At 31.0% G+C, this 15861-nt stretch overlaps 1 protein-coding gene across 3 annotated transcripts in view; it reads right to left on the bottom strand.

Annotated features, from left to right (window-relative positions):
- Nucleotides 1–15861, bottom strand: part of LOC130902273 (transferrin-like) — a 46157-nt gene that overhangs the window by 27035 nt on the left and 3261 nt on the right. Inside the window, exons 1-5 of one of the 3 annotated variants that reach the window (XM_057814261.1) lie at nucleotides 14177–14403; nucleotides 13056–13143; nucleotides 9925–10049; nucleotides 6405–6692; nucleotides 2848–3112 (exon numbers count right to left, since the gene is read on the bottom strand). In XM_057814261.1, coding sequence (XP_057670244.1) covers nucleotides 2848–3112; nucleotides 6405–6692; nucleotides 9925–10049; nucleotides 13056–13143; nucleotides 14177–14234 — 824 coding nt within the window. In that variant the 5' untranslated portion in view covers nucleotides 14235–14403. Of the gene's footprint in view, nucleotides 1–2847; nucleotides 3113–6404; nucleotides 6693–9924; nucleotides 10050–13055; nucleotides 13144–14176; nucleotides 14404–15861 lie in introns of those variants that run through there. The other 2 variants (XM_057814262.1, XM_057814260.1) reach the window with 2 other exon arrangements.

Raw genomic sequence — 15861 nt, 5'->3', positions numbered from 1 at the left:
CTTTATAAAAAGCGCTTCATGAAGAACAAAAAATACTTTTGGAACTTGGTGGATTATCACTTTCTTGTGCAGGTTAGGTCATAGGATCAGAATTATGTAATAGACTATTGTGAGTGACGGATGAAAGATATACAATTTATGGTTGTGATATGTCAGAAATAATATTTTGATTTCAATCAATTATCTTTAAAAATGCGAATTTTTTTTATTCAATAAACACCCTTGTATTGATATTGGTAAAAGTGTAAGTTTGACGTAAAAAGGTAAACAAGAGTTAAGCAGTCCATTAAAAGAAAAAAAGAGGTCCGCCGAAATTGTGAAGATCGAAAAATTGGAATATATTTATAAGGATTAAGAGGTAAGCAGATTTACGAAGATATGCTTAATACTTTTGGTGATCAATGTTCTTCGTATGCGACCGTGAAAAATTGGACTGCAAGCTTCAAAAGAGGTAAATTTTTCATTGAAGATGAAGACCGATCGGCAAGGCCAGTTTCTGTGTCAGTTCTCGAAAATATCGATGCAGTTCATGATAGGATTTTATCAGACCGTCGAATTGGACTCAAACGGATATCTGAAGCACTGAATGTTTCATAGGAGCATTGCAGAGCAAGAAGAAACATTTTTTGAAAGGTCTAGAGACGTTGCAGATTCGCTGTAATAAATATATCCAAATAAGAGGAGAATATGTTGAGTATTAAAATATTTTAACATTGAAATTCTGTTTGGTTCTTTTGTAAGCTAAGAATCTTTCAATATATACTCGTATATGTTGATAATTTAAAAAAAAATTGACGAATATCTCTAAGGTTAATATTTTATGGTTTCCTCTAATTCCTGTCATAAATATACTAAAAATGTCCTGGTGTGGAAAAGTGCACTTTTCAATTTTATTTTATTTTTATCAAAATGATTTGCCATCATCTCGGATGTAGATGATATTTCATGGAGACCAATGGTAATTTCATTATCTAATATACATATTAATATAAAATTCTCGTGTCACGGGGTTTGTAGTTAAACTCCTCCGAAACGGCTTGACCGAGTCTCATGAAATTTTGTGTGCATATAGGATAGGTCTGAATATCTATTTTTCGTCCCCCTTAAATGTTAAGACTAGTCCACCCCTACATTTTTTTTATATTTTAGATAAAATTTTTTTATGAAACAGAATTTAAAAATACACAAAACCCTAAATTTTCAACCTCTATTTTTTATTTGTCAATTATAAAAAACTTTTGGCCAGGTTTTTTTTATTTTGTTATGTCTTAAAATGACATTTTAATAATCATATTACTCTCAATTTTTCACCTTTCTACGATCAACCCCTATTTTTTTATCGCGATTTTTACTTTTTTTATTTTATCCACAGATCCGCAATAGGATTGCAAGATGGCAATCGAATATAATAAAAATATTAGTACGATAAATTCTTATTTATGATTTCAATTTTAATTAATAACTGAAAAGACAGTTTTAACTCTGATGTAAATAAACACGTGTTGTGAGCTCCAGCTAACAACGGCATAACCTAACCTAACAAATACCTACTTTTAAATCAAAACAAAAATATGTACGTATTTAACAAATATAAATGTTTTATTATTGTGAAAGGTAAGTCAAATAATAAGCAAACGCTTTCGATTATAAGTACATGAATTTCAAGTTTTCACGAGAATTAATTAGGTGTTTAATTGCCACGTTCCCAATAAGAAAACCCTCACACTTCAGCTGGCAAAGACTTCCGTTAGAATTCATATATATACATCTCTCCTGATTTAGAGTTAGTTTTTTTCAAATATTTTGAAAACTTTTGAAAATTTGACGTTTCGACTTATTTTAGCCTTTTCAAAATATATAAAGAGGTCTAAGAAAAAATAGAAAAAAGATGTACGAGACGCGTAACGGCGAGTGATGAATCGTAACGTAATACACTTTCCAACGAATTGTGTGTACACTGTTTTTCCTACGACCACGTAAAAAACGTATTTTTTAATACGAAAGCCAATTAATTAAACAATATCACATATGTGCTAAAAATTTAAAAATCCTACAAAATATTTTTATTTGAAAAGAATGATTATGAAAGATTTTTTTAAGCTTTCAACTTACCTGTTAGGAAAATCCAAACAGTCTTAATGTTTTCCTTCACTAAGGAGAATAAATTTTCATTCGACTACTTTATATATTTCCCAGTAATAGTAATAACACTTAATTACCATTAATTAATAAATACCATACATGTTGTAAACCATATATGTCAGTCATACTACTAAATAGACAGTTGGTATGGGAAAAAAAAGTCCCTACGTTACGGTGCCGACAATATTCATTTTCTCTATCGTTCGAGACACTTTATCTATATTGCGCATGCTTGAAAATTCTCCAAAATATCAGTAGTGGGAAAATAATAACTGAATTGCTCGGAGGAGAGAGAGAGAGAGAGAGAGAACGATACACTATTTGTTTCACTTAGTCGGAACACTAATATAACCTCAAAAAAATCATATTGTTTACTTCTTCAGTCTTCTTAAATTTGGCCTTTTGCCTTTCAGCACCCAGCCAGATTCATATTGTAGTCGCGTATTCCCTCTATCGTTCGAGACCGTATATAACAAAAGAAAAAGAAGCATTTCAATACATGTATGTTTTGTTATTTTTTAGTGCATGTGTGAAATAAGCTACTTACTTAGGAAAATGAGTGAGCGATCTATCATTTCCATAAGTGGTCATAGGAAAATATATTTTTAGTGACGTGATAAGTATTAAGTCTCAAGTTAATAATCGAAGCACACACGTTTTTTAGTTTGTTTATTATTTAATTGAAGGTAGTATATATCAACTTACTTTTCTGTTATTATAAGCCTATTCAATTGGTTTGTCCATGTACAAGGAGCTGACGAACTACTAGCAGAACCATTAGGACATAAATACTGGAAGTTTTCTGCATTGTCCGAGCTATTAAAAAATATTAAGGCATCAGAAAGGCTGGAGATGGCTACATCTCCTCCATTTTGAACAAGACACTTTAAGGTATCGTTGAAAGGTGTTCTATACTCAGTTTCGCATTTCTGAGTGCCACAGAGTTCACATAAGTTAGAATATTTTTCTTCTACAAAAAAAAAAAAAATAATTATATAATGTCGCTTTTGCTTTATATAAAAAAACATATTTCTTCTGACGTACTTCTTACTGATTTGTATTTTAATTCAGATTTAGAGTGAAGCTTCTAAGCATCAAAATATTAAAGGTGTAATAAATGAACTATTGAGAGGGGCCATAAATTAAAAAACTTCTAGTGGTTTCTGAAAAATAATACTTGAAAACGGTGGTTGTTGAATAAACCAAAAACATTTGGGAAGTGATTGAGAACGGAGGAGCAGGGGATATCGTTTTGGGAAAAATTATTTTTTGAATTTCAAGAAAATTTAGAAAAACTTGAAAACATATCTGGAATGAAGGTTTTATAAGAATAAATTTGAATACAAAATTTAGCAGTTTGTTCCCTGGGATTGGAGTGAATTCTATTTATCGATACCAATAAACAATGGCAGGGGAGAATCGAGCAATAAGATACAGGATAGAAAATAATGAAAGCTACTGTGAAGAAAGGAGCCTATGTAATGACAACTCCAGGTTGGTGTAATTGCCAATTACTCAATTCCTGTTTTTTCGTGTTGTTGTTGTGTGAGGGAGAAAAACAATTTGCCACCTTTGCTCTCTTCTCCATTACCCAAAAAGACGACACTGATACACTTGTATCACTATCCATCTCGTTGACTGACGAAACCAGTCGGTCATCAGAAATCAATTTTTTGGAATAAACATTATTTAGAATGGTTACAACAAATCACAAATCTGTAGGAGCATCCACAAATTTTTATCTCCATGTTCTCCACCAGCCTCTACTGATTTTGAGAATCAATTGAAGGCATTTTAAATATATAGAAGACGGAGTTTGCAGAATCTTAAAACCCCTCGGTATCTGCAAACCTAATCAGAAATTCTCCCACCTAATCAGATTCGCCAATGAACACCATGGAGTGTATGAAATCCCTTTCTTAGATAGCTAGATTGCCGTCTTTCCTACATTGACCAGACAAATCGAAGTATTTCCCTCAGGGCAAAGGAACACTTTTTATCTGTGATTAACTTCGATATTTCCTCTACGCTTGCACAACATCGTGTCTATTCCAGACACACAATCGATGTCAATAGAACCAAATAACGTTAGTTTTACAATTAAATTAGCTATGAGATATACGTCACTTTTCAATACAGTTGTGGAAAAAATATATTATTCAATTCATATTATATGTATGGAATAAATTCAACTTTACGTTATTATGTACTATGTAAAAAAACCTGCATCGGGTAGATTTGGAAGAATTATAAATTATTCTAGGTGCGCCGCCAAGTCATATTTATACTGAAAGGGTGCCAAAGGATGAAAAAGTTTGAGAACCTCTGAGTTAGAGGAAAAATAACGAAAGCGAAAAATGAGGATAGCAAAATAAAATAACGCTGCAGGGAAGAAATTTGAAGAAAAGAAACCAACTAAAGAAAAGTCTGTCAGAAGAAAAAATTTGAACACTAGCGAGAGTAGTGAGGATATTTGCGCCGTATGCCAAGAGTTTGGTCGTAATGGAGAAAAGATTCTGCCAAAAATTTTTTGTAATTAACATGACTTGTCTGATATTTAACCTTCCATTAGGCGCGCGGGTATTTCTAACGTATTTGGTCGCGTTGTATCTAGCAGATACATATATCAAATAATTTTTTTTTTGTTTATTATTATTTTTAATATATTGATACAGCAAATTTTATATGGATACTTCTTTTCTCCACTTTTAATTTAACATTTTTGCAAGTAAAAAAGAAATAATTATTTTAAATGTAAAATGTGTAAAATTTTAATTAGGTTATCGACAGAACTAGGTTTAGAGTTACATTATTTATTCAAAATATTTTACAAACTTATAAAATTAATCGGAATAATCACCCTCTTCAATTTCTTTATCATAACATTTATTACAAATCATATTTGTATGAAGTTTTATACATAAATGATTTCCACATTTTTTACAACAATATGCAGACACTGACGTTTTCTTATTTCCTACATAGCATGGTTCGCTTCTTTTACTTGGTCCAGGTGTTGCCTCTTGAACTTCTTGTTGTGCTTCCAAGGTTTTGTAATTTTTGAGCAAATCTTTGGTTTGTCGTGGAAGAATTTTTATTTGGGCCCTCACTTTCAGTGAGGCTAGTCCTAATTTTTTCAAATATTCTCTTCTTGTGACAAACGTATTTTTGTTTCCAAGAAATATCACCCGCGAGTTGATTCCAGCTACGTCCAGTAAATGGTAAAAAATGACCATAGGCCACCTCTTAGTTGATCTAGCAACATTATAAGTAGCGCAAAGCTTGTCGACCATATCAACGCCGAATTTTGTGTTGTTATAAAATGATATTATTTCTGGCTTATTTTAAGCATCTTCTTCCACTTCGAAAATAAGGGATACGGTTTTTCCTCTTTTCGGGACATATGAAACTAACGTTTCATTTTTTGTATATCCAAATAAACACTTAAAAACAATAACATTTACGTTTGAATATTTACAAAACGTCGAAATGAACGAGAACTTATCCCAACTAAATCTGAATATAAACTTCCGCTTTTGGTCGCGCTGTTATCTAGCAGATATAAATTTAGGGTGGCCAGGGGTTGTAAAAGTGAAATCAGCCGATTGTAGTTCTAGGAAAGGCTTCGAGATACATCTGCCGAGAACTACTGCAAATCTCCATTTTCTAGAACTATTACATAAATAAATATTTAGCAAAAAGTTAGCCATGTATCTCGTAGATACACGCGCGACTAATGGAAGGTTAATTGATATTATGTATTTTTTAAACTGACTAGTCCAAATATAATTCGAAGATTTACTTAAACTAAAAAAATATTTACATCATAAAGTATTTGATTTTTTGTTAATAATAATTGCGGGATATTTTTTATAATGATTTAATTTTTAGCAAAAAGATTCGGGTCTCCCTATCTTCACTCAAGAAAATTACTTAGAATGGCATTCATTTTCTTATTATTACTTTCGTTACTTACCTATTTGTGTGCTATTAATGTTGGCACGATTTCGTCAAACATGGGCACGATATTATCGGGCCTTTTTTTGTAAATTGACAATTAATTAAATTTTTTAAAGTTTTTGTTATCCGTTATGAGTACCTGAATAAATATCCTCCTAATTACAAAATTTGCTGCTTTCAAATGTGGTGGACACACACAATGACATAAAACTAAGAACACTTCAGTTGCTTTTTTGTTTAATAAACTTCAATAGACAGGTTATTCGTCTATTCGCGCACATAAATAATGAACATAAACTTACTGAGTCGTGCATCCAACTCATCATCACCATCTGTCCATGGACCAGGACGACAACTTTTACCAAAAAAATTACTCAGCACACCCAATTCTTTTTCCAAAATAGAAGTAGAATCATTACAAAATGTAGTATTTCCATCAATTATTCGATTTTCCAATTCGTTTAAAACAAATTTTGTTACAAGTTCGTCGTGTTTAAAACCAGGATGACATAGACGTTTTCCTCTCAAGTTTTCAAAACTGTTATTATAAAATTTTCGAACCACCACAACTGTTTGATAAGGAGATTTTTCTAAAAAATGCAAAAATTATTTCACACTTTCCGAGTTTATTAATAAGTTTGATCTTAAGCCTCTTCATATTATATCAATACTTTTAATTCGAACATAACAATATTAGAATGATATTTTCAAGTTGCAATTTAGTACAGCATCAAAAAGTTAATAGCATATATTTTATAAAAACTATAATTGTAAGTTATGAGAAAAAAATTATTCTCTAAATAATCCTTTTCCATTTCCGGTATAAAAATATATAACATAATTCAATGAATAACGTGTTTCATGTCAATATATAGTTAGATTTTCACCTTCATCAAAATTTGATAGATACGCGAAAACCAAAAATTTCTTTACGACTTGATATTGACAAATATGAGGTAATTTGCAAAATTAATAACTTCCTGTTATAATAGAAATCTTTAGGAGTTATTTTAAGTTAATGCTTTCTTATAGAGATGTACATAGTTTTTGTTATTGTAGTTGATTATTATTGAGAAAAGTAAGGTTAAGTTAATATATGGTTTTACCGGGTTTTTAGCACATGGTTGGTTTTATAAGATATAAGTGATAGATGATGTATATATATGAAGATGTAAATAAAATGTATATAAAAAACCTAGATTGATTTTAATCAACACTGCTGTGTAACAAATAACAACACTTCCAAGAGAGAAAACTGTTGAGATTCACTGCAAACTCGTAAAAGAGTATAATATATAGTATAGTTCTTCCAATATCGATTGCAGATTATAAAAACCCTTGCCCACAATATTTTGTTTGATCTACCATAGGCGTAGATACCTTAATTTATAAATTTATTATTTTTATAAATACTTTTAAAAATATTTATATCTTATGCGATAAAGTATTCATTAAAAGACAATCGGATCATTATAAATTGGGCGACATTAATCGTCGTTATTTAGACACATGCAATTAATTGTAGTCCTACTTGGAACTTGGAAAAAAATGGAGATTTTAAAGAATATGGTGTTGGGCGTGTTACTATATACAAACTTAAGAAAAAAAGGCAAAAAATAGTAGACCATGTCAAGACAATGGAATCGGAGCCAGGAAAGCGTAAATCTCCAAAAGTTGGCGATGGACCAAAGATAGAAAACGCTCTCTACATATGGTTCATACAGCGGCGTTCTAAATACACTCCTATATCTGGAGCAATTCTGAAAGCCAAAGCAATCGAATTTTATAAAAAAAATTACCCACAAAGATGATTTTCATGCCAGCGATGGTTAGCTGGATAAGCCATTTAACCAGCATTTTAAAAACAAAGTAGATGAACTGGGTCTTCTTTCTGACCAAATATATAACTCAGACGAGAGTGGTCTGTTCTGGAGATTGTTGCCCAAAGTGCACCAGGTCGTAAAGTGACAAAAGATAGAATCACATTCAGTCCGTGGTTAAATGCTACTGGGACGGTACAAATTTGATTTGTTAGTGATTGGTGAAGCAAAAAATCTCAGAGCTTTCAAAAACATTTGTCTGCCAGTCTGCTACAAGAATCAAATTAGAAGTTGGGTAACGAGAGAAGTATTCAGCGAATGGTTTCATAAAGACTTTGTCCCAGAAATCAAGAAGTTCATGAAAAGATCCGTAAAAGCTTTACTCGTACTTGACAATGCTCCGGGCCACCCAAATGAACTTAAATCAATTGATGGGAATATCCAAACCATCTACCTATCACCAAACTGCACACCTTTACTTCAGCCGATGGATCAAAATGTTATTCAAAAAGTGAAGTCTTTGTATAAAAATAAATTGCTGATTCATATTATATCTCGAGATAGTGATTTAACGCAGAGCTTTAAAGGATTGAATTTGAAGGATATTTTATTCCCTCTTGCTCATGCTTGGAAATCTGTCTTGTCTAACTTAATCCAATCTTCATTGAAAAAGTTATGGCCTACAATGAATAATTTATCAGGAACAGAATAAACAGATAAATGGGATCCTTACGATAATCTGCCTATTGCCGATCGGTTACAAAATCTATCAGAAGAAGGATTTGAGAGGAGTGAAGAAAATTTAAATTCTTGGTTTGAAGGAATCGAAGAAGCAGAGCAAATGATGACAGATGAAGAAAATGTATCTGAAGCAGTACAAGAAGAAGAAAGCTTTTTAGAAACATTGGAGCCACTAACTACTACACTAGTAAGAGTTAAACCAGATCATTCTTTGATTTGTTTCAATGCCTGCATAACATGGGCAGAAGAAATCGACATATCTGCCAATGATATTATAATTATTTGCAATATGCAAGAAAAGGTTTTTAAGCAAAGACTACAAGTTGCACAAAAGATGACCTCAATTAAGGATTATTTTAGGACAGTCATAAAACATAATTTCATTTCGTTATCCCATATAAGTTCAAAGCTGGAATTAGTTTGTCATATTAAAATTGATAAAGATTTGAAAGTGACGGAAAGAACTTTAAATGGAAATAATTATTTAAATAGTAACAAAAAATTTTTCTTTTATTACACATAATCAAAGTTAAAACCAACATCGTTTTAAATATGAATTGAAATATCTCATCAATTGATTGTGTTTGGCAATTGTTAGATTCTTTAGAAAACACTTTTTTGTAGCGGAACTGGATACGATGACAAAAGTAACTATGAAATATGTAATTTTTAAAAATATTTCAACTATTTAGTTTCTTAGAACAAAATCTGTCCCTTATATTGATGCCATTCGTTTAACATTACATTAAGACTCCTTATATCTGTACTTCGTGTCTATATTCACACAATCAGATTGATCAGATCCTTATGCAACTGAAGCAGTAGTTTATTAACCGATGAACAAACTTTATTTTGTGATATAGAACCAAGCAAAAGTAATGACATAACAAGGAATATGAATTCAAAATATGTAGGCCATAATAAACATATTTCTTTTTTTTTTTCTCTTCTACACCAACTTAATTATGGGTAAAGTAAATTCTGATTGTCATAAAACTAGCAGGTTGATACAGATTACACCACGGTGCTAAAAACTATGAGATCAATACTTTGTTACCATAGATAGACGGATTCATAGTAGTTATTCGGGTCAATTATTACAACAAATAAGTGTGAAAGGTGTAAAATTTTCTCAAAATCCCTCTGAAATTCTGTTCCTAAAGAAAAAATTCCGAGAATTGATCATTTATAAATAAAAATCATATATTTGTTAACTCGTTGATTGATTCTCCGAACATGTGTGAATTATAAGTATACTTACTCGAAACAACTTCAGCAAGGACTACAACATTATCAGATACCAGAGTATTTGCTAGAAGTGCCTGTTCTGGATCAATAATAGCAAACTGATGTTTACCCTGGTCAATATTTAATAAACATTCAACTCTGAAAAAGAAAAAGTTTATTATGTCGGAATTGAAATTATGGAAATAACACAACTAACATGGTAGTTCAATCAATGACCATTTTCCCGTTTACTTATCTCATAAAGCACCGATTTTTATAAAAATTTAGAATTAGGTTCTACATAACCTCTATTTCAAAATCTACCCTGTGCAGAGGGTTGCTTTTCTCCTCGGAATGAATGCCACTCTTTCTCGAGGGTGAAACATTTTTCATTAAAAATAAGTGCGGAAATCGATAAATTGACCAGTTCTAAGCAACTTTTGTTCTATAAAGTTTTTCTGAGAGTCAATACTTTTCGACTTATTTGCGAATGAAATTGTCGTTTTTCGCCCCTAATAAATAAAATTCAACCTCCGGCAAAAGCTTATATTTAAAGTAGAGGGTAGCCAGAGCTCAAATCCAAATTTTTATACAAATCTATACTGTTTAATTAGTTAAATAACTGTTTATTAAGATGTATTATTATTTTTTAATATCTGTCATAAGGGGTGGTTATTAAGGGTAGAAACTGATTAATGAATGATAAATTTTTATAAAAATTGGTGACGTTTATTTATATGATACAAATATGATTTAAATTAATTACATGCTCCCATCTAAATTAAAAATGTTTTTTTCGCTTTGGAGTTGCTAAAAAAAGCAACCCACGGCTCAGGGTGGATTTTGAAATAGATTGTAAGTAGATGGTATAAATTCGTTAATAAATAAATCTGAGCGTGTTGGAAAAACATTTGCATTTTTTACAAAAAAAAATTATACAGTGTGTGTCATATAAAAGTTGCCAATGCCAATGCAACTGCCAGTATATTATTTATTTTTTGGAATCCTTAGAAAATTTTAGACATAATTCATGTACAATACAATGCCCATTTTCAACTGTTTAGGAAATATTGAGTGTTTTCAAGTATTACTACAAAAATTAACATTAAAAAAAGAAATACTTATTTCCCATTTAGCTTTGATATTAAGAAATTGAGCAAAAACCATTCCAGCGTTTCTTTTTACTGATATGGATTCAAGAAAATACAAAAAAAGTCTTGTTCATTTTCTTTTAAAACTCATAGCCTCAGCAACTTGTCTGCTTGGATATAGTAGTGATCAGTGTCAGTGCTATTGTCAATTAAATTTCGTTAACCTAACTTAATATAAGCAAAATGGTTAATTCTACAAATGATTGGTTATGAAGATGAGAAAACACACAGACACAAATGGAAGTTACTCGCTAATTTCAATGAACAATTAGCAAAATAGAAAAGCAGTTTTGTGAGCTTGAAATTGAATATTATGCTTGAGTTACAAGAAAATCCACATAATTCTGTTCAACATCAGCCACACATCAAATTTTCGAATATCAGGAAAATAAAATGCATCCCCATAAAAGTGATACCAGCTCAGAAGCTCATGGAAGACGACTTCGATAGAAGAATGGATTTTTGTAAACAAATGTTTGCAATGCTAGATAATAATGCGATCCATTTAGAAGATTTGTTTTCCAAGGAGAGCACATTTTCACTTCACAGTCATGTTAACCATCAAAATTTCCTCTATTGTTCTAATGAACAATATCCTGAAAAAGTTGATGTTTGGGGAGGAACAGATGGCGACTTGAGATAGATATTTAAAACTACTTCAAAATAATGTCATGCCGACTTTGAAAAAATCAGCAATCAGCAGCAATCCCACAAGTACCTGAGATTATAATATGGTTTTAGCCTTATCACCAAATCAATATCCAACAGTATCTGAAGCAAATTGGTAGAATGGTCAGCACGATCTCCTGATCTGACGCCATTAGAATTATTTTTGTGAATATGTCAAAAGTATTGTAAACAAAAGTAAATCCTTCAACTTAAGTGCTTACAATTTGATCAGTCACGCCTGAGATAGTGAGGAAACTTAAGAAGACATTTCTTTACCAAAATAAATGTTATAAAACTTCTCACTCTCAATGTTAATGTATACTAATCACTGACTTCTACTTTGGTTGTCACAATTTTTTTTATAGTAAATCCCAGTCACTAGGATATTCTCATAGGTTCTCTAAAAGTTCTACATTAAAGTACTTGATAGCTGCTAGAGAGAAAGAGAAATAATTTCATCATCTGAATAATCTATCCATTGTACAGTAGAGCTAAGAAGAACAATCTGTGTGTACGAAAAAGTATCTGTTGAAATTGTTAAATAAGGGTAGCGCCACATTAGCATCAGGGTAAATCCTCTTGAATTCATTTCTAGCAAATGGTTGAAGATCACTGTTGATACTGGGTCTCCTCTTTGAAACTTTTTTTTTAATTTTCCTTTGACATCTACTTCATTATCGGTGTTATTCAGTGTCATTTCTACCAAATTTAGTATTTTCTTCGGTATTCGGAGTGTTGCTAGTGCCTAGAACAAATATTTTTTTCTAATTGAGTCACACTCTTGCTTTAAAATCCCCAAAGAGAGGCTTCAGGTTTAACCCTTGGACATAGCTATAATTCTGGATTGCCTTCAGAATTAAAGTTTGATCACTAGTTGACTTCCTCTGTTTGAAACCTCCCTGGTACTCATCCACTTGTTCAGCCAAGTAATAGCCTAATCTATTTCTTATTATTCTAGCTAGGACTTTGTTTATGACATCCAACAAAGTGATACCCCTATAATTCACGCATGCTGTCACACCCCCTACTTATGTACTGAGTAAATAATTTCCTTATCCCATTGGTTTGGCATCTATTCCTGTTTCAATATGTTTCTGATCAAATTGTATATTCGCTCCCTCAATCCTTCTCAAATCTCCTAGTTCTGGCAGATTCACATCCTTCATTGTTTTCTCAATCTCTGTCCACTCCATCTCAATATTCTCCTATGTTTGTTTTTGTGATCATTGCAATGCAAAAAAATCCTTTTGAGATATCCATATAAAAATTGTGAACAATATGGAAAATATGTTAAGTGAAAATCATATCATAAATAGTTTACATAGGTATTCAAAAATATACTTACTTGGAATAAACTTCTAAGCATTCATAAATTCTATTTCTTTGGATTTCAGTACAAGCATCTCTTATGAAATTATCAGTACATAACTTATCTGAAACAAAAATTATCAATATAATAGCTCAATAATTCTAGAGAATAAGATATGAAAAATTCCACTATTCGTGATATAACATTAAAGCTCACATAAAAAGAAAACAATATCTCTGGCCCTTCCATGTGTCTGATTGGAGTAATATTATTAGTTTTTCTTCAGACTGAGCACCTAACTACATATTACCTAGTCCTTAAACTCAAATTGATGCATGCATTACCAGTGACAATGTTATACATATAATGTAGCTTTAGATAAATCACACTTCATATTTTAATCAATTCTTTGTTAAGGATGAAAAGTTCAACTTACTGTTGTTACTTACACACCAATAATTCATACAAGTTAAAACATCCCAAAAATGTCAAATTTAAAAATCGAATGAAATATTTCACCTTCCTGGGTAGTACATAAATAGTGACTCTTATATCACCCTAATGTAAAAGAGAAATCAGCTAATAAAACAGCAGAAAGAAGTATCCTCAGATAATTCAACACCTGCAAAAGATTCTATACACTTGGACCAATAATTCACTTTACCAGAAAACATAAGTTATTCCTTTTAAATTTTTTATTACATAGATGTATTAATAACTTTCAAGAATGGATACAAGGGATAGGAAAAATGTTTCTAAAATGAAGACATTAAAATAAATTCAAATTGAACATAATATGTTTATGTTATTGTTATTTGATTTATGTGAATCCACATGAAATATTTTTTAACAAAAAAGTTTCTTGTAATAACAAACAGAAAGATATCAGTATGTAGCACTCCCGAAATCCAATAAAGACATTATGTTCCTTAACTGAATGGTTTATTATAGATTACATGAACCACAAAATAAGGCAATGTTGTTGGATACATGGTTAGAGTTCACAGATAAAATTTGTGTAATTCTTTGTCATTGTTATTTGATTTTCTTTTCAATTCCTAGATAAGTATCATACATTGTTTGCATGATATCAGTCTATCCTCTTCGAAAACAAATTATATTTTTAATGAAACTAAAAAAACAATAATATTATTTACCTTCATGAATATAGGAAGAAACACTAACAAATAAGACGGAAAATATAAAAATTTTCATTTTAAATAAAACTTCGGTAATATCTCTATTTCAACTGTTAAACAAAAATAGATAAATAACACTATTACACTTATCTGGAATAAAGATAAGACACATGATACGTGCCCCCCAAACCCGATTAGTCAACTAGATCATGATCTGAATGTTCGCAAAATAATCCGGATCAAGTTATCAGTCATTCTAAAACTAATGAACGCAATGATCGATTCTTAGCCATATATGGTGATAAGATCCTTTCTAGCCTAGTATATCAGTAGAGAGGACTTTTTGGAAACCTCTATTGGTTCGTAGTCATACGATAAGATCTTTTTTCTCCTGGTAAACCAATGAGTAAATGCTATCAGCTAATGGGTTGTTTCATTTGTTTATGTTTTTTCGATCTTATTATTAATTCCCCTTATACCTTTACATAGTTGTCTATGATTAGTTCTCATGAGTAGTGTAATTGATAGGTTAGTAGGTTAGCACAGACCTGGTCTGTGTAGGTTAGTGAGGCTTTCAGGTTTTATACTTTTCGTCATTTCAACATAAAAATAGCTTATTAAACTTTAGCGTTAAATACGCGTGGAAGGATAAATTATTGATAACTGCACAATAAGAATTATTAAACATCTAGAATCTATTATACAACTGAATAAATATGGAATAATTAACGTAAAAAAGTAATAAAAATCAAAAACTTTGTAGATCATGTTTATAATTTAAAAATTTCCACTAAAAACTAAATGAAAACTTCGGAAACTAATCAAAATATTGTTCTAGGTTAGGATCAGTTGATAGACATTCTATATAATCCAGGGTAATAGTGATCGGAAAGACTTTGGCAGAATAATGAATGATTTTGTAGAAAAATGCACATGATTATTTTTATTTTTATTTGTACTATCAGAAAAATATTATTAAATAATTTGTACCAGCGCAAAAAGCGACGAAAATGAGAAAATATTGTAGACTCGCAAAACGTACGCTTTTGACAGAAAAGTGGATGCTTTTAATTAAATCAAAGAGTAGACAGCTTGATTTTAATTTGTATCATGTAAATAAGTCAAAATTTCTAGTTGCATCTCTCTAAAAAAATGGTCCAAAATGTCAAATTTTTATTCTTTAACCCTCCTATTTTGTTAACAAGGGATGATCGACGGCTGGAATAATTTTTTTTGTGTTCAGTACACTTTTCTTTATTACCCCTCACAACCCCAAGTCGATATGGGGTGGGGGATGATTTTTAGATAATTACCAAATTATTTTATTACGATTCTAGTTTGTCCTGACTATTGGTGCGGATCGAATTCAGGAAAATATTTTGTTATTATTTTGTTGAAATAAATAGTGTGTTGGAATTTTTGAATTTAAGATGTGCGCACAGGACAACATCTGTCCGTTTCCCTAGTACTCTAAAGAACTTAAATCAAACTAAATATGTTCTCAAGGATTGGTAAGTAGAACAAATGATGTTACCATAGTAGAAAATTGCACCTTACTACTTACATGGATTGCAACAACTAACTTGTATCTTAGCTAACAGAGGCTTCAAACATCTTAAGGATATACTTTATACTAATAGGAAGATTGAGAGATTTCTATATGCAACATTAAGTAATTAAGGAATTTGCAGGATTCTGTCAAT

The sequence above is a fragment of the Diorhabda carinulata genome, chromosome X, assembly GCF_026250575.1.
Source record: "Diorhabda carinulata isolate Delta chromosome X, icDioCari1.1, whole genome shotgun sequence".
In the NCBI taxonomy this organism is placed as follows: Eukaryota; Metazoa; Arthropoda; class Insecta; order Coleoptera; family Chrysomelidae; genus Diorhabda; species Diorhabda carinulata.
Note: the sequence above shows the minus strand (reverse complement) of the source record. Positions and strands in the feature narration are given on the sequence as shown.